This window comes from Phyllobates terribilis, unplaced genomic scaffold (genome assembly GCF_046119375.1).
Source record: "Phyllobates terribilis strain yellow unplaced genomic scaffold, ASM4611937v1 Scaffold_3__8_contigs__length_932513732, whole genome shotgun sequence".
Classification (NCBI taxonomy): domain Eukaryota; kingdom Metazoa; phylum Chordata; class Amphibia; order Anura; family Dendrobatidae; genus Phyllobates; species Phyllobates terribilis.
The window spans coordinates 777,762,055-777,781,548 of record NW_027362763.1 but is presented as its reverse complement, the minus strand read 5'-3'; the positions used below and the strand labels follow the sequence as shown (position 1 = coordinate 777,781,548).

The 19,494-nt window shown below is 44.5% G+C and overlaps 1 protein-coding gene across 1 annotated transcript; it reads right to left on the bottom strand.

Moving 5' to 3' along the window:
* Positions 1–6,291: 6,291 nt before the first annotated feature.
* LOC141258331 (somatostatin receptor type 4-like) lies at positions 6,292–9,067 on the bottom strand. The gene has a single exon (XM_073673341.1). It carries the CDS (start codon positions 8,722–8,724, stop codon positions 7,552–7,554), a length of 1,173 nt encoding a protein of 390 aa, XP_073529442.1. The 5' UTR covers positions 8,725–9,067; the 3' UTR covers positions 6,292–7,551.
* Positions 9,068–19,494: the final 10,427 nt, after the last annotated feature.

Below are 19,494 nucleotides of genomic sequence, written 5' to 3'. Positions count from 1 at the left end.
CAATTTCTCAATACAGTGTTTTAATACCTTACTCTGTCTTCAATCGTCATAAAAATCTTCAATTTTAAAGGAGTTGTCCAGGTTTGTGGTTCAAGTCTGCAGTCACTATTTGACTGCAGATTTGAGAATCCTCAAAGCACACAAAAAGTTGGTAGCGGCCGGTCACATGCGATTTGCATATTTTCGGCCACATTCCGACTAGACATGTCAGGTCTTGCTCGATGCATTTATATTGAACGAGGTCACGCACGTTTAGTGGGCACATGTCCACATGTATTCAAATAGCATTGGAGTCCTGACAATGCGCCGTGTGCACACTATGAGGATTCACAAGTCTTAAGTCACATAGAGTGACTGCAGACTCGAACCCCAAGTCTAGACAACCCCTTTAATAACAAGAGTGCACCAGGGAGAAAACTAGGAAGGTGCAATAAATTCAGTAATTAGAATCTCTCAGTAGAGCAGCCTCAGGCTTTAGAACTGTTGGAGTTTTTGGGATATGTGAATAGGCTATGTGCATATGAAGTTTATTGAGGAGTTTTTGGAGCAGATCCTCTCCAAAATCTTCCTAAAAAATGGCTTCAAAAATAGTTGGAAAACGGTTCCAATTGTGCTGTGCCAGGCTAAGTGCACATGGAGTCTTTTTCTGGCGGATTCTGCCGAGGAAAGCTGCCTGAAAAACCTATCAAAAAATGTTTAAAATAATGAACATTAAGCAATTCTATATAAAAATTACTTGCTATTCATATGTTTAGGCTTTTGAACGTCTTTTTAACTAAAAACACCAAGAGGTTAAAAGAAGTGACTTGTTCATTCTTTTGGCATTTTTCGCTCAGAAGACGCTCTGTACTGTGCAATCAAAGTTAATGGGAAATCTCAAAAGATGCCGGTAAGACACCCGGATAACTTTTTTTTTTGCATTTTTGCCATTGCTTAAAAAACGTTAGTGGTTTCTTCATTATTCATTAGAGTGGAAAAAATTACAGTAAAAAAAATGTCACAAAACCATGGGAAAAACCTCCAAAAACACCGGTGGTTAAAACCATAAAAATGCTCAGGAAATTATCAAAAAATACAAAAAAGACGCTTCAGGAAAGATTTCCTAAAGCTTCTTCTGCTTGAAAAACTTGTTCCGAATACCTGAGTTTAAAAGATGTTGTGTGAACAGAGACACTAAACAAAACCTCCAATTTTTGAGGAGACTCGAGAGTTTCTGTTCAGTTTCTGCTACAAAAACTCATTGACATGTGCATATAGCTTTTGGGGAGTTTTTGTAGGAGTTTATCATTTCCTGGAGCAGTTTGAAGAATTTTCTAAGCCTTTAGGCTATGTGCGCACAGAGTCTTTTCACTGTGTTTTTGGAGCTGAAACTGAAAGGAAACTCCAAGTTTTTGAATAGTTTTAAGATTTAGAAGAGAACTTGGAGAGTTTTCACTCAGATCCACTCAATTTCTGCTCCAAAATCTACTCAGAAAATCAGTGTGCACATAGCCCTTGCATAATTTGTTCCCTGAAGCATTTTTTCACAGCTTTTTGATTGGACAGTGCATAGTTTGGAGCTTTTTCCTTCAAGTGCAACTTCAAAAAGCAACATGTCCTATCTTTTCTCCAACCAGACATTTTTGAAAGCCTGAAGCATTTAAAAGATGCTTAAAATCCTGAACATATGAACACCATGAATTTAAAATGTTTTGCATAGTGCTTTTTACAAGTGTTATTTTGGGCCCCTGCGGACAATCATATGAGAACTTGTCTTAGTTTCATCCGAAACACTCAGACGTTTTTTTCCTAATTGTCATCCAATTTTCATCTATGTGCCATTCATATATCCGTTTTTTACGTCCGACGTGACATCCGTTGTGTATTTGTGTTTCTGTTGTTTACCTTCGTGTGATATTTGAGTGACATTCGTATGGTCTGTGTGTCATCCGTTTTCATATAGCTACACTAAAAAATGTAAATGATTACATACAGTTTCCTAGGTTTATAAGAGAAATATATCAGTAAAAACTGGATGCCACTTGGATGTTCTACGTGGAATCCAATTTTTTTTAGGCACCCATAGACTTGAATGTGTGAGTCTCACCTGAGACTCAGAAGAAGGCCTCATTCACACATTCAGTATTTGGTCAGTATTTTACATCACTATTTTTAAGTCAAAATCGGAAGTGCAACAATCAGAGGAAAAACATAATAGAAACACGTCACTTCTTCTGTATTTTTCATCTACTCCTGGTTATGGCTTACAAATACTGGAGGTAAAATACTGACCAAATACTGAACGCGGCCAAAAGTAATGAATGGAAAGAAGCCTATAAAAAAAAATGCTAGAAAAACTACCATACCCAGATCCTGCTGGGTTTTAAAAATAATGCTAGTGAACCTAAACAAAAAAAGCTGGGGGGAGATTAACCCCTTTAAAGCCTGGGGCATATTAGTACGCCCCAGGACTTCACCCCCGGTTCAGTGAGGGCTCCGGCGCTGAGCCCGCACTGGACAGGGCACATGTCAGCTGATTTATACAGCTGACATGTGCCCGCAACAGCCGAGAGTGGAATCGTGATCCACCCGCAGCTGTTAACCAGTTAAATGCCGCTGTCAATCTCTGACAGCGGCATTTAACATCGCCGCACCGAAAGCGCTGCATTACCCCCGCCCATCGGTGACCCCATCACATGATCGCGGGTGACCGATGCGTGGGCATGACAATCCGGGGTCTGCAGCAGACCCCTGTGGTTGTCATGTAAAGGTTGCTATGAGCACCACCTAGTGGTCGGCGTTCATAGCACATGAGCATTTTTACTGCATACAGGCAGGCGATCTGCTCACCGCCTGTATGCAGTAGAAGCAATCAGACAACTGCTGCTTCTAGTCTCCTATGGAGACTATTGAAGCATGCAGAAAGTGTAAAAAAAATGTTTTTAAAAATATTAAAAAAAATAAAATAATATAAAAGTTTAAATCACCCCCCTTTCGCCCGATTCAAAATAAAATAATAAAACACTGGCATTTTTGGTATTATTTTTCATTATGAAATCTTTTTCTAAGGCGTATATATATATATACTCATCCTATAAAGTCTATAGAAAAAAAAACAACAAATATGCCATACTTACAGCTTGCTGCATCTTAAAGAAAAAGAACCCCACAAACTGCAAATCACCCCAAAAAACAAAAAAGCAGAAATGCCCTGTGAGAAGACTATTAAATGGTGCATTGATTTTGACCTGAAAAAAGTAGCTTCATACAATTATAAAAATTGAATATTTAGCAAAATACTTTGTGTGAATTCAGCCCTAGGTGCCTCCACATCCAGAATATTTATCAAAGGTTTTACTCCACTTTTTACATAAAAAGCTGCACATTTTTGTAACATTTGAACTTTGTGCAAAATGTGTTTTTTTTATGCTATTTTTCATTTCTCTCATCACTTTTTTAAAAAAATGGTTATTTATGTAAATAAGGTTTAGGTCACAAACTCACTCCAATAAGGAGGTGGCATAAAAAGTAGAAAATCAGCTCTAGACGCTGTATTCAAATAATGATACAGCAGACACAAGCAAAACTGACTTCAAAAATTCATCTCATGAAGAATTCCCTCCAAAAGGTTGTTGAAAAAAGTGTTGTGATTTTAGGGTCTATTTTATTGCAAAGGAGATTACCGGATTTAAACAACCGCTTTATAAAGGCTTATTAAACTGTGTTCACACGTGACAGTCATGTTGCTCCCGTATTGTGACTGAGGTGTAAGGAGATGGACATACTGCCCACATTCCGCCTCGAAGGACATGTGTATTTTTGCGTTGTGCAATGTGAATTGTGACATGCTTTAATGGTGTTAATTTGTGTTCTGCCCCACAGTAAGAAGAGTTGGAGTTAATGGTTGGGAATAGCACAGAGTAGGCTATGGTGAAGGTACAAAGGTAGTTTCCTCTCAGAACCTCAGATAGGGCCCGGTGTGCATCTGAAGTAGACCTAAAGTCTAGACAGTAGCAGTGCCGCATGACATGGGTGTACTGAAGTGAGGGGAGACCAAGATGGTGGTTAGCATGAAACGAAGCAAAGAGGAAAAGAGAACCAACGGAAGGACAGAATGATTAATCGGAGACGGGTCCCAGGAGAGAATACCTAGTAGTATGGCCCCAAGTTTACAACTCAGAAAGGTAATGGGCTAAGATGGGACAGAGAAAGCGAGACGAAGAGAGAGAGTGCCTCATGGAGTGAATTCCAGAGCATCAGTAGCAGAGAAGCTAAGTACTGGCCATATTGGCAACATAGTTCCCTTAAGGGGAAAGAAGACACAGAACCACGGGTTGAGAATAGGACTCTTGCTAACTGTAGTATTGACCTGGGTTGTGGTGAAGTAGGAACAGTGGAGATAGAGGACAAGCGAGCAAAGAGGAAGGAGTTGGAACTGTGTGTGAAAAATGCTCCGTAATGTGAAGGAACCATTCATTAAGTTGTGTACCTGTTACCTATTGTATTTAACCCACACCAAGTTATTGTTCAGTAAAAAGTTTATTTTTGACTGGTGGTCTCCCTCATTGAACTGTTTAACAACTGGTCCTGGCAAACCAAAGTCATCGGTAACACGCGGCCTGCAAGATCGTAGCGCCTCCATAGCACAAGGCCACACACCCAGCCAGGACCCCCACCTTCATGTAATGTGTCGGGGTGCAAGAGATGAGTACCTCGCCCACGGCTATCACCCTAAACCACGTTACAGAGACACATACATGATGTAGTCGATCAACCATGCTAACATGCTGAGCGGCACAGTTTGCAGATGAAAGTAGCTGAAAGCAGTTTCATAATTTTTTGGCAGTGTAGTAAACTGCTGTTTCGCAACATAACTGTTTAACTATTTTTTCTCATCCAAGAGAATTGGGATGAATATACTAATCACACTCTGATCAGAGTTTGATCACAATGTGATCAGATTTTCTCAGATGTGGGAAAGATGGAAAAAAATTTTTTCCACCTTCTCCATTCTGTCAGTCCATGACAGAATACAGCCGTCCTCACGAGCGCTTATGTAGACAGCTAATTAATTCCAATGGACACTGTGTAATACCTCATTTTTCCTGTGGTGGTGCTGCAGAGGAAATTAGCAGCTAAACAGCTCTCCTTCTGCCTACCAGAAAAGAAATTGAAAAAAGCAATATATATACATATCTGACAGGACATCTCTAAAGCACGGACCTTTATTTATCACGTGGACTGCCACAAACCCGGCATCAATATTTTTGTTTGCATTTTCTGATTTTTTTCTCTAGCCAAAATATTGTGGCCTGATGTTTGCTGTTAGGCCACATTCACACGTTCAGTATTTGGTCAGTATTTTGCATCAGTATTCGTAAGCCAAGATCAGGAGTGGAACAATCAGAGGAAAAGTATAATAGAAACACGTCACCACTTCTGTATTTTTTGCTCACTCCTGGTTTTGGATTACAAATACTGATGCAAAATACTGACCAAATACTGAGCATGGCCTTGGTCTATAAGAACCTATCAATATCACTCCTCACACAGTAGTTTGGAGTTTTTGTGGTCAGTGTAGTTTTACTCAAAATGCAGCATGCATACAGTTTTGTTGTTTTTTTTTAGTGGAAACTTCTTTAGGAAATGCTTTTTCTTTCGTGAATATTTGGAGGAGTTTTTAAGTTCCTGAAGTGATTTTGAAATGTTTTGGAACAGATTTTTTCCAGAATAGTTTTTTTTTTTTGCAGCTGTTTGATTGCAAAGTGCTTACTTTGGAGCGGATTACATTTTGAGACGTTTCAAAGAAGTGACATGTCATGTATTTTTTTCTCACCAGGCATTTTCTTGCAACCTCAAGCAGAAAAAATATTTAAAAGATTGAACATACGAATAGCAAGGGTTTTCACAATTTAAATTAGCCATTTAAGTGTGTTTGCAGGTGTTTTTTGAAGCAGTCTTTTTGCTGACTTTCTGGAGCGGAAACCAAACAGAAATGTAAAAAAAATTTAGGGAGTTTTATATTTTTCAGAAGGATTTGGAGAGTTTCCGCTCAGTTTTTAATCCAAAAACACAGTGTGCACATACTTTTATATTCTAATAGGTTCTTAAATATGCTTGGCAAATTACATGAAAAAAAACACTATTTTTTAAAAAAAAATGGCACTAAAAATAATTTTTATCAAAAGAATTTAAAAAGGACAAAACTGAAGACTTAAAAAGGACAAAACTGCTCAGAAAACTGGAATAAAAATAACAAGTGAAAAAAAACAGCAGTTTTATTTTTTAGGCTATATTGATAAACTAAAAATGAAAACATTTGTGATTTCTGACCATATATCTATATACAATGTGTAAAAAAAAAAGAAAAAAAAAGATTTAAGCAGCACAAATCCCAACATATGAGAGCTGAACGCCCCCAGGCTCCTTACCACAGAACCACCAACAGATGCTTCTGAAAAAAAAAGACTGCACTCCAACACAGGAAATCTAATGAAATAGTGGCTATTTATTAGCATATTAGGCAACTCTGGGATAGAAAATAGCCACTTTTTCACTGGATTTGCTATTTCGGAGTGCTGCCTTTTATTTTTTATTTTATTTTATTTTTTTACAGAGGTATGTTTAGTGTTTTATATCTATATTCCACATAATCCACCTCTTAAAAAAAAAAACACATTTAGTATTACCCTGCATAATAAGGATAGGCTGAGCTCCTAAAGTTATAGAACTACAAGATATGCTGGGACTTGAAGTTATACAATTATTCAGACACGTATTTGTTTCACCCTTATTTTATGAGTAAAGTTATAAATAGCAAGACAGATCTCCTAAGGGTCCTGGGATAAATCCTACTGTCAGTCACAGTTCTGAGCTCCTGGTAGGGTTGTAGTGGAGCTGCAATAGCAGGAATATCTGTACTACACAAGGTAATGTCTTCCCTCACAACCTATTGCTACACAGTAAATTACAGTGATCCCTGGCAGACATATCATCATGAAATGAAATATTACAGAATGTAACCATTTTCAATAATATAAGTAAACAGATACCATAATTAATTCAGCTATTGATTGGTAGAGCTTTTGCCCTATAAAGAATTTAGGAAATTATATATGTTTTATAATTTATAGCAAATGTTGCCTTCACACAAACTGTATCAGTTCAGACAGTCTTAACCTCTTGCTGACCTCTATTCTTCTCTTTATCATTATTCTGTATTGATGCAACAACAGCTGGATCGATATTATGGAGCATTTCTCCCTTCATAATGTTACATATCACTTTTGCATTAGAACTCAGCAATATCGTCCTTAGTTATAGGCTGTAGCTACTAGGACGTAAGAACTGAGATTAAGCAGCAATGACAATGTGATGTGATAATAAGAAATGTGGGGGAAGAAACAGCTGTTTCAGGGCAGACTGATCATTTATTAAGCTCACTCCATTCCATCATAAATACAAAGTGGGCACAAAACGACTGAAAACACATGTAAACCTCAGGTAGAACAGGTAGAACAGTAGTAGCATGTGGCTAGCAGCAGTTAATGGACAAGGCATCTTCTGGATCTACTATAGGGTGGTGGTCCTAGTGATTGTTCCATGTTTGTAACAAGGGTCGGACTGGAGGGGCTCCTGTTGGAAGTCCAGGGGATGGTTATTACACACCTTACTCTTCAGGGCTGTGGCATAATAATCCACTGGTTCATCTGTGCCATTCTCCAGCCAACGAAAACAAACGATCCTCTGAAAGGACCTCTTAAAGTTATCTGAGAAGAAACCATAGAGGATGGGGTTGGCACAACTGTTGGCATAACTTAATATAATGGAGACGTGGTTGATGGTGGCATCCATGTGGGGTAAGAACAGGTTGAGAAGTTGGACAATGTAGAAGGGCATCCAGCAAATAACAAACACTGTGACAACCATGAGGACCATTCGAGTAATCTTCTTCTCTGACTTCTTCCTCTGTTGCCATCCTGCCTTCAAAGCCACTGCTCGCATTTTTACAATGATGAGGATATAACATAAGCAGATGGCCACCACAGGTAAGAAGAAGCCCAGCATAAAGGTGTAGATGACAAACACAGTGGACCATGTGGGCTCTGGCCACATGAGATTGCAGACCACAACCCCATTCTTGGAGGACTCTGTGTCTGCAAAAATTAGGATGGGGGAAATGACCAAGATGGACACAATCCAAACACAGATATTGATCATCTTGGCCACAGTTGGTCTTCTGTACCTCGCTGCTCGCAGAGGATGGACCACAGCCACGTACCTGTCCACACTGAGCACAGTCAAGCAGAAGACACTAGTGAACATGTTAATCCCATCCACACTGAGAACAGTTCGGCACATCCCTGAGCCAAAGGGCCAGTGCTGCAGGGCTGCCGAGGCTGCCAAGAAGGGCACACTCAACATGAACAACTCATCAGCTATTGCCAAGTTCAAGATGTAGATGTTGGTCGCTGTTTTCATCTTGGCATATCTCAGGATGACAAAAATCACCATGGAGTTTCCAATCAGCCCAATGAGGCACACGATGGCATAGATGAACTGGATCACTATCATGCTCACATCCCTCTCAGTCTCCATGGGGGCATTGGTGCTGCTAGTATTTTTGCTGTTGATGCTGAGAACATTGAAGGGGTGTAAAAGCTCTGTAATGTCTCTGGACTGGTTCCATGTGTTCAACAGGACCTTGGCCTCCACAGGCACCAGGAGATCAGGGGATGTAGTCATTGTAAGTGTCCCATAGGAATGCAGTGGAGAAGCAGCTACAGCGGAGATCCTCTGCTTCCAAGTGGATTTCTGAGCCGCTGTGTAGAAGAAAGAGGAGGGAGGGAGAGTGATGTGTGATGGATGATGCAGGCACAGCTTCTTGCAGTGTGTATGCTCTTCTCAGGCTGAGCTCCTTCTGTGCAAAGTGATCAGCAGCATTAGCTGCAGGCAAGCAGCACCACTTCTTCACTTGAATTGTCATTAGATGCTTGTGTCCATGCTATTATTGCCATCAGCTCATCTGACTGTGATGAGTTCATTCATTGGATACAGTCACCTCCCAGTAAAATGCATAATGACTCCTGAGATTAGCATCCTGTCCAATATTCATGGATCTGCATGTGTTCAAGCTTAAAATCCTGGCTAGTGTCCTGACATGTGACTGGAAAAGCTAGGAAAGAACTACAAATGCCAGCAGACACAGACAAGGGTATCCTGACATATGTAGTTCATAAAGCAGGTGCAAAGCTGATCTAGTCTGCTGGTCCTTTTAACCTGAATGTACAGAATGAATTCAGATAAAAGTATAACTATTAAATCAGTCTTTGGAGCTGCATTAATCTTGCACAGTGTTATGTTTGTTAATAAATTAAGACGCCCTGCAATTGTATGATTCCATATCCCATAAAGATTTATCAGTTTATTGCACCTCAATGCAAATGGCAAACTCAGCTCTGCTACATTCATTTATTATGCTTACTTATATAGCGCCATCATATTCCGCAGCACTTTACAGACATCATCATAGCTGTCCCCATTGGGGCTCTCAATCTAAATTCCCTATCGGGATGTCTTCGGAGTGTGGGAGGAAGCCCACGCAAACTCCTAGCAGATGTTGTCCTTGATAGGAATTGAACCCAGGACTCGAGCGCTGTAAAACAGTGCTAACCACTGAACCACCATCAACTACACCCATGGTATGTCTGTACATATTGTAACTGAACTCATGCCTTTTATCACATGCTAAATGTTGAAAACAATCACATTGCAGAACTTGGATGATGAGGAGCAGCACATGCTTGTCATTTACTAATTAGGTTTATAAAAGGACTGGTTAGGTAAAGGGAATTTTATTTCCTTTCCAAATCGGATCTTATGTTGTGTGAATAATAAACAGCCGTATTTAATCCAATCTCTATCACCATGGCAAATAATATTTCTAGGAGCCAACGTTATCCATCACAGCATCCCAAAGTCACTGTCTACCAAGGAAGCGAACTGCTCATCTGTGTCTAAACATGGAGAGAAGATACTGTAAGTGGGTTTTTTTTTTTTTTTCCTTTTATGTAGTTTAGTTTTGTTATATACTATATTCTCATTCTCATTCTTCATATCACAGACATTTTGTTTTTTTTCCTCATTGGTTTTGTTCACAAGAAGAAACAAGAATTTATCAGATTGCAAATTTAGCGGAAGTAAAAACATTGGACTAATTGAGCAGAATAATAAATTAACAGATTCACCAAATGATCCCTATGGGAAAGTGGAAGGAAAATTATCTATTTATGGGCTCATGCAGACGACCATATTTTCGCTCCGAATGCGATCCAGCAAAACATTGGATCACACCCAGACCAATGTTATTCTATGGGGTTGTGCACACGTCCGATTTTTTTCCTTGGACAGAGTCTGTCTAAGGAAAAAAATTACAGCATGCACGATTGCATCCGATATTCAGATCGCACACACCCATGCAATTCAATGAGTCCATGAAAAACATTGAACCGCACTCGGTTGACATCTGAGTGTGGTGCCATTTTCATGGACTGACAGAATAGAGAAGATGAAGACATTTTTTTTCCATCTTCTCCACATCCGAAAAATTCTGATCACACTGTCATCAAACTTTGATCATACTCTAATTAGAAAGTGATTTGCATAATTAGCCCAATTCTCTCAGATGAGAGAAAATACAGTGGTGGGACCCTAGCCTAAAATGTAACCATTGCTGAAAAACTGACCTTGATATCTGAACCTGAACGGCAGGAGATCCACAGTGACTTATCACTTGGAATATATTGTGATCTTGGACAGAAATTGCATTGTGATTTTATTAGAGCACATAGAGATGCAATAGCTGCAATATTATAACAGAATCTTAAAAATGATATGTGTCATGCAAAAATGCTGAGTAGCCATTTTTGTTTCAAAAATTGTTGCTGCCAGATGTAGCATTTTCTCACCCTTTTGGTACTTTTTTTTTTATCCTTAGCATTTTTTAAACCAGTATTCTCAAGGTGTGAATTTTTGTAAAATTTCTCCAAAAGTTTTATTCACAGGAAAAAAAAACATGAAAATTGCATATGTGTTAAAAAAAAAGCCTAAAAAAACTACTTAAAATAAATACAGCATGCCCTAAAAGTTGCAAGTTTTCAAAATCCTAAATACAACATCTTCCTCAGCAAAAAAAGTGTAACATTGTTCTTATTGTTTATGTACAAGATTGTAGAAGGTTGTACGGAGCTGTAATGGGCAATGATAGAAGGCTATGATGCTATTTTAAACATTGTGGAGACACGGGTGTCAGTTTGTGCTCTCGACCGCTGGCCCTAGACAGCCTGGACCATGGCTCATCCCGCTGAACGTCCGCTCTCCTTTCCCGTGGGCATAATACTACTCAGACAAAACAGGGTCAGAGTAAAACAGTGTGGCAATACTTTATTGAACCACCAAACAGACAATATCATATAGAACAGTCCTAGCAATTATCAAAGATGGTTCAAATTACAGAGTCACACCCTTCTGCTGACAATCCGGATTAGAGCAGCTGCGACTTCGGAGCTTCCAGGGCCAACTAACCCCACAAGTGGCACCCCTCTTTTGGTGGGCATTCACAGAGAAGAGGTAACGACAAACTTGGAAGCTGACAGTCCATTGAGGCACATGGCCAGGTGACCTGAGGGTCGCAACCTGGCTTCTGCAAACGTCTCCATAGAGCCAGATGACCGGTGGGTCCCAATGCTGCCTTCCCCAAATATATCCATGGGGTCAATTGACCGGAGGGTCGCAACCTGGCTTCTGCGAATGTCTCCATGGGGGCAGGTGACCAGTGAGTCCCAATCCTGGCTTCCCCAACCGCATCCATGAGTTCAGTGATGGTCAGTGGAGCAGATCTGTATTTTTACAGCTAGGGCCTTAAGGCTAGCATCCTGTAGAATGTCAAATCTGTGTCCCTCTTGATGCATCCACGGTGTCCTGACAGCTGTCCTGTAGGGTATTCCTGGCTGTGGTTTTGTAGAGTTTTTCTCTTGATGGAGCCATGATGTTTTGGCTGCGTTCTGTCAAGTCACTCTTGATATAGAGGCAAATCCCCTTTTTATACTTCACAGCTCTTATTCAGGCATTTTTCCACAGGATTGGGATAAGCTGGCAGGGCTAATTTCTCATGGCTTGAGTATTTAATCAATCTGCATAGTTTGTCTTCCTCTATTTTGCAGGCCAACAAACTGCATGAACTTATACAGTGGTAATCAGCATATTAGCAAACATCAATTGTTCAATGACCCTGTGTTCCTGTCATCCAAAGATAGCAATGTGGCGCCCCTGTGGGTTCAGTCGCCACAGGGGTACTGCATCTCACCCAGAGATGTGGTATCCCAATCTCAGGTAAGGATGGAGTACTGCCCGGGACCCACCCACCTGCATACAACACTACACCCTTCCAGACCAGCAGCACTGGCTTATACTGAGCCCTGTCCCTGGTTGGAAGTGGGGGGAACCGAGTGAGGGGGAACCATGTAGTGGGTGTGGGTGGAGGAAGCAGACAGGGGAGCACTATAGGAGGAGTATAAAAAGAGGCAACCATCTTGGAAGTGATCAGTACAGTCTGGGAGGAGAAGGAGTAGGAGCAGGAGCTCTGTAGGAGCTCTACTCAGAAGAGAGAGGAGCGGGCCTAAATTGAGAGGCCCAGGAGAACAGGCTGGAAGAGGACGGGAGCAGAGGATATGCTCCAGAAGTGGGCACGACGAGTGCGGAAGCCCCCCGTGCGCCCGAATCTACAGGAACGTGGAGGGATCAGGCCGCAGAGGGGACCGGCCCCTAACTAGTGGAGAACTGCAAGGCTCAGCTAGAAACCAGAGACTACTGTACTTTCAGGGTGCAGGTGCAGGTGCTCTCAACCGAAACTAAATCCCTAAAAAGGGAGCCGCATAGGATTCAGGGGACTGCACGTTGCCCGCCAAAATCCGAGGTTACTGGCTTCAGACACTGGTGGCGAGGCGCAGGGCAGGAGGGTGAGAGCCAGTGCAGGAAGAAGACCGAGGAAGGCACACAGAATGGGGTCCCGTTATGTACTCCTGAAACACCTGGGAGATTGCTGAACCCCTGCCTTGGTAAACACAGGACGGCGTGGGAGATTACCCTGGTACTGGTAACCTGGAGTCAGACAACTGTGAGTAAATCTGAAGACTGCATCCCCACTGTGTCCTAGAATTATTATCTGCGCCATCACCTGCACTACACTGCACTGCAACATCTACCTCATTTAATCATCACTGCACCGCCCTGGAGCTTAGCTCTACCTGTGGAGAGCTGAACCAACTCTGCTGCGTCACCATCAGCTCCAGGGGATCTGCACCGCAGTGGCGGCTCCATTTAGCTGCATACTGCAGGTGACGTCACGACCATTATATATAAAGACTATATTCCCCTTTTCACTTTATTCCCCTTTTATTGACCGCCCTGGGTCATGGACCAGGTCACTGCCACTGTGACATCCCCAGCACCGACCGACCCGGCACCGAGTACCCCACGGCCCAGGGGGCGCGTCAGCAACACAATATGGTGCAACAAATGTCAACTCAAGAGTCAACATTAAGGCTCATATAAAAAAGGCCTATGTCGCTTGACCCACTGCAAATATACGTCTGCCATCATTAAGATTAAATGCTGTGTCTTCACAAACATCCATATGTGTCAGACTCCGTTTGGAAAAACACAGATTTTTTGTTTGTTAGATTCTATATAAGGCCTCATAAGTCCATTTTCATGCACATGTACTATGTGATTATAGTCTATAGGGCTGTTCAAATTTCCCTATATTTTTGCAGACCATGTATTTGTGCAAAACTTACTGCGACATGTTCATTTTTTACCAGCATCATGGATAAAAATCACCCATACAAGTCTATAGGTCCTTGAAAATCACGTAGAGCACACAGATTGCATCAGTGTACCGTCCGTGTGTTGTCGGTGATTAACATTGCAAAGGATAGGAGAATCTTTGTCATTTATCAATATGTGAAAAACACTGATGGTAAAAACTAATACATGGACCAAACATTAATGACACTCATAGCAGAAAAAGGTGAAGCTAAATAGGCACTAGTCCGACCCTGTAAGTCTAAGAACTTCCTTCTATACTGAGCTATATGCTGTACAATAGAACTAGCGGTGGTGCTCGCATAAAGTCTAAATGTATGCTAACATAAAATGAATGAAAAGCAGCACTCGCCACGGTCTGCGGTTAAAAATCCTTTAATGTGGACCCGTAGAAGTGCCATAGAAGTGACGCGCCCCTGGGCCTGTGTCGCGCAGCGTTGCGCACGCGGGAGCTTACCCGGAGCCGGATCTGTTGAGGCCTGTAGTCTCGTGGCGGTGACCCGGTCCGTGCCCAGGGAGTCAAACTGAGCGGCGATGTATCAGCGGTAGATGCAGGACGACTACGCCACCCGTTGAATGCAGCTATGGAGCTGCCGCTGCAGGACAGTCCGCTGAGGCCGGTGGATGGATGGTGCAGCGTAGATGGTATAACCCCCAACGGGAGGGGTATGGCCTCAGGGCAGCAGATGTGGATGATGGGGGTAGCAGGAACCACTCAGAGACGGTGCGGTGTAGTTCAGGGTCTTTACTGGTGACAAAGATAGACCCTCCCGGAGTACTTGCTAGTGATAGGGGCCTGGTCAGTCCTTGAGCAGATGGGATCTCCCCTGGCCAGGCGGAGTTGTAGGCCTTCCCAACTAACTGTACTCTTCTGGCTACCTTGCTAGAGGCGGGAATAAGTAGCCCACGTCCCTGAGTGTACCGTTTGGTGCTCACCCGTATGGCCGGTGACTCGGGGCCTTCTAATGGCTTCCGCTCCACGATGGCGGTGCTGGTCCCACGCGTGTGACCGTGCCTTCGGGCTTCTGGGCCAGAGGACCTGAAATCCTCTGCCGGACGGTTTCTGCTGCTGGGTAGGAGTTAGTCCCCACAGCCTCGGACTCCGGGTCCGGTAAGAAATCTTCTCAGTCAGGGCGAGCTCTGTAGCTGCCAGCCCCTGACTCGTTGTAACACTGCTCCCCACAGAGCTCCTGATGTTTCTTGCTATGCTGCTTCTCTTCTCTACTCTTGTTCTGTCTTCTTTTTTTCACTCACTCTGCCTCAGCCCCGGGTTTATATAGGGGAAGTCCTTCCCCTCCCAAGACTGGGCAGGAGGTGTGGCATGCACAGGATCCCTGACCAAAGGACCTCCCACCTGCTCTCAGACGTAATATCTCTATCACTGTGGCAACCAGACCCCTGGGGTGTCACATTCCCCCCAAGTGAAATTTAGTACTCCGGGACTAAACATATTTTTTTTTTTTTTTTTTTTTAGAAAAACATAACAAGGTATAACAATAACAATACAATAAGAAAAACACATAAGATGGTTACGGCGTGTCCGCAACCGGGTGCAGTTTTGAAAAGCAAGGTGTCCATTTCACCAAAACAGGGAGACGTAACCAGGTAGGGGCCTGTCCTGCCCCGAGTCCTTAACAGTCTTTAGTCCATCCTGGGTTACGCTCCAACTATGTACAAGGATTCCCGGTAAATCCACCAAGGACTCCTAAAAAGAACTAGAAACACAAAATTATACACAAGCAACTATAAACAAGTAAACATTATAAGATAGCTTAAACATTTAGATCCTCCAACGTGCGGGTAGCTGGCCTCTAGTGGCCCTAGTGGACTTACGGAGCTGACTGTCTGGCCCTGAACTACAGGGTGTAGGAGCTGTCAAGGGTAAACTGGGCAGCTGTCTATGGGCCCTCTGGCTCACTAGGGGTATGGCAGGCTCACTATAAGCAGAGGGTTGATTTTCCGGGTCTGCTTGTGTAGAGTCTTCTGCCTCCTGGACCGGCTGTTCTTCCAGCTCTACCGGTTGCTCCGTAGGTTCTTGGGATGATGGTTGGAGGAAGGTGAGTACGGGTACCACAACTGCACCATTGACTTGAGTCCAAGACCGAGGGAAGTCCCCGAGCACGGTACTAACCATATCTTCCCTTTCCTCTACGGGTCGATGGTCTTCTTGTTCCTCTTCAGGGTTCCTCAGTTGTTCGGGACACTTCTTCAGGTGGTCCCGGGATACAATGGCTGTGGTTTCCCCTCCGTCTTTACTGATGGTACAGACCTTCGGGTTTTCGTGGCTTGAGGGCAGTACGGTGTACGGGTCCTTCTCCCACTGGTCGTCCAACTTGTGGAGCCGTCTCTTCCTCTTCAAGACCTGCTCTCCGGGTACCAGGGGAACAGCGGGAGCATACTGGTTGTAAGTTTTCTCTTGTCTTTCCCTAGCCTGACAGAGACTTCGCTCCACGCTCTCCTGTACTCTCCGGTACTGCTGCTGCCTCTCTGTGTCCCAGTCTGTTTCTGGTGAAGTGTCCTCGGGTGTCAGGACTCCCATTTCCAGGTCAACAGGTAACTTACCAGGTCTTGCCCTCATTAGGTAAGCCGGGGTACAGTTGGTGGAACCTACCGGGATGTGGTTGTATAGGTCCACCAGATCGGGCAACTTTTCAGGCCACAGACTGCGTTCTTCCAGGGGCAATGTTTTTAGAAGATCCATTACCACCTGGTTCATTTTTTCACAAAGTCCATTAGTCTGCGGATGGTAGGGTGTCGTCCTTATCTTCCGGCAGCCATACAGATTGCAGAATTCCTGGAAGACCTCCGCTTCAAAGGCAGGTCCCTGGTCCGTCAGCACTTGGTCCGGGTACCCGTGTGGACGGCAAAAGTGCTGCTGGAAGGCTCTAGCTGCTGTTTGAGCCGTTAAGTCCTTGACGGGGACGACAACCAGAAACCGGGAGTAATGATCCACGATGGTTAACGCGTAGACGTAGCCACTTCTGCTTGGGGTCAGTTTTACATGATCCAAGGCTACCAGTTCCAACGGTTGCCGGGTGACGATGGACTGCAGGGGAGTCTTCTGGCTGGCGCGGTCCTTCCTTCTCAGGTTGCACGGGCCACAGTCTCTGCACCACTTCTCAATGGTTCCCCTCATGCCTACCCAGTGGAATCGCTCGCGCAGCAGGAACTCCAGCTTCTTCCACCCGAAGTGTCCAGCTCCGTCGTGGTATGCCTCCATCACCATGGCTGCGTCTCTTCGTGGCACCACTACTTGCCAGAGTAATTCATGCGTCCGGGAGTTAACCATTCTGCGGCACAACTTCCCTTTGTAAAGGAACAGTCGACTCTTCTCTGCCCATAGTTGTTTGGCTTCCTCCGGAGCGTCTGGTTCAAGGCGAGCCTCCGGCCGAGTCAGCATCTCCTTCACCAGTCGGACGGCAGGGTCGCTGTCTTGCGTTTCCGCCCAGTTGTAGTGAGGTAAGGGGTTCAACGTAGCAGCCTGCTTACTCCTTACCCGGTGGGAATACTGGATAGTCCCATGACGGTGGAACGCAGGGAGTTCAATTTCTTCCAGTCCCTCCGGATCTTCTCCTTCGTCCGGCAGGTTGGGCATCCTGGACAGGGCGTCCGCGTTAGTATTGGAGCGCCCTGCCCGGTATTTGATTATGAACTCGTAGTTGGACAGACGGGCCATCCACCTCTGCTCCAGGGCACCGAGTCTTGCCGTGTCCAGGTGTGTCAACGGGTTGTTATCCGTGTACACGGTGAACCGGGAAGAAGCAAGGTAATGCTTAAAGCGCTCAGTGACTGCCCATACCACGGCCAGGAACTCTAGCTTAAATGAGCTATAATTCTCGGGGTTCCTTTCGGTGGGTCGCAGTTTTCGGCTGGCGTAGGCGATTACTCGTTCTTTCCCCTGCTGGATCTGGGACAGTACGGCTCCTAGCCCGATGTTACTGGCGTCGGTGTAGAGGATGAAGGGCTGGCTATAATCCGGGTACGCCAAGATTTCATCCCCCGTGAGGGCCATCTTCAGCTGGCGGAAGGACTCTTCTTCTAGCTCTTCCCATTTGAAGGGCGGCTTCTGGTTCTTGGCCTTCCGGGACTGGCCTATCAGGAGGTCCTGCATAGGCGCTGCCTTTTTGGTGAAACCGGGAATAAACCTTCGGTAGTAGCCTAACAAACCGAGGAACTGCCGCACTTCTTTTACGCTGGAGGGGCTTGGCCATCCCTTAATTGCGGTGATCTTATCGGGGTCGGGAGCCACTCCGTCAGCGCTCACCACGTGTCCCAGGTACTGCACCTTTGGTTTCAGGAGGTGACACTTGGAGGGTTTCACCTTTAGGCCGTAACTCGCCAGAGCTTCGAACACCTCCGCCAGGTGTTTCAGGTGGTCCTCATAAGTTTTGGAGTATACGATGACATCGTCCAGGTACAACAGGACCGTCTCGAAGTTTCTGTGGCCCAGACAGCACTCCATTAATCGTTGGAAGGTTCCTGGGGCGTTGCAGAGTCCGAACGGCATGCAGGTGAACTCACTAAGTCCCATCGGGGTGGTGAATGCGGTCTTCTCCCGGTCCGCCTCTGCTACAGGAACCTGCCAGTACCCGCTAGTGAGATCCAAGGTAGAGAAGAAGTTAGCAGATCTTAAAGCAGCCAATGACTCCTCTATCCTTGGTAAGGGGTACGCATCCTTGTGTGTGATACGGTTGATTTTCCGGTAATCTACACACATCCTCATGGTGTTGTCTTTCTTTTTGACTAAAACTAGCGGGGCTGCCCAGGGGCTACAGCTATCCCGGATTACCCCAGCCTCCTTCATGTCTCTAAGCATCCCCTTGGCGTGTTGGTAATGTGCAGGGGGTACGGGTCGATACCTCTCTTTTATGGGAGGATGATCTCCCGTGGGGATGCGGTGTTCTACCCCCTTGACTCGCCCGAAGTCTAACGGGTGTTTACTAAACACTCTCTCATACTCCTGAACCACCCGGTAGACTCCCTGTTTCTGGTGGGAGGGAGTGGAGTCAGTTCCCAAGTGTAGTTGCTGACACCAATCCTCCATTACTTTCTTAGAGCCGTTACCTTCCTCCGGGTGAGATGGAGGCAAGGGTTCCACAGACTGTATAGAGTTTTGGTTGATGGTATATAATTTTGCTAGCGTGGCATACCGGGGCAGGTACACTTCCCTCTCCCCGATATTGATTATGCGAACGGGCACCCTCCCATGGCGTACATTGACCACCCCCCGTGCTGTCAAAATGGTGGGCCTACTGTCTGAGTAAACTGGTTCTACCATTGCCTGGTAATCTCTACCTCTCAGACCAATAGCTGCCCGGCACCAAATCATCATTTCACTTTTTGGGGGCATGGCAATAGGGAAAGGGTCACACATTCTTACACTACCAATCTCACCGCCGGAGAGTTCCACCTGTTGCCGTCGCATCAGTGCCCGGATCTCTTTCTGGAGCACTCGCTGCTCGCCGGAGCTGGCGTTCTTGGCAACCTGCTGTAGAAGGAAAATCACCTCTGCAAGACAATTCTCAATTACATTAGTTCCTAGAGTTATTTTTGGGTGGCTCTCATGTTTGTCAATGTCTACAATGATCAGTCCCTGTGCTGCCAGTTCGACTCTACCGATTTTGATGGTCA

Bases quoted from the DNA above. Each gene is read 5' to 3' on its own strand.
- LOC141258331 (XM_073673341.1), bottom strand. From the start codon at position 8,724: ATGACTACATCCCCTGATCTCCTGGTGCCTGTGGAGGCCAAGGTCCTG.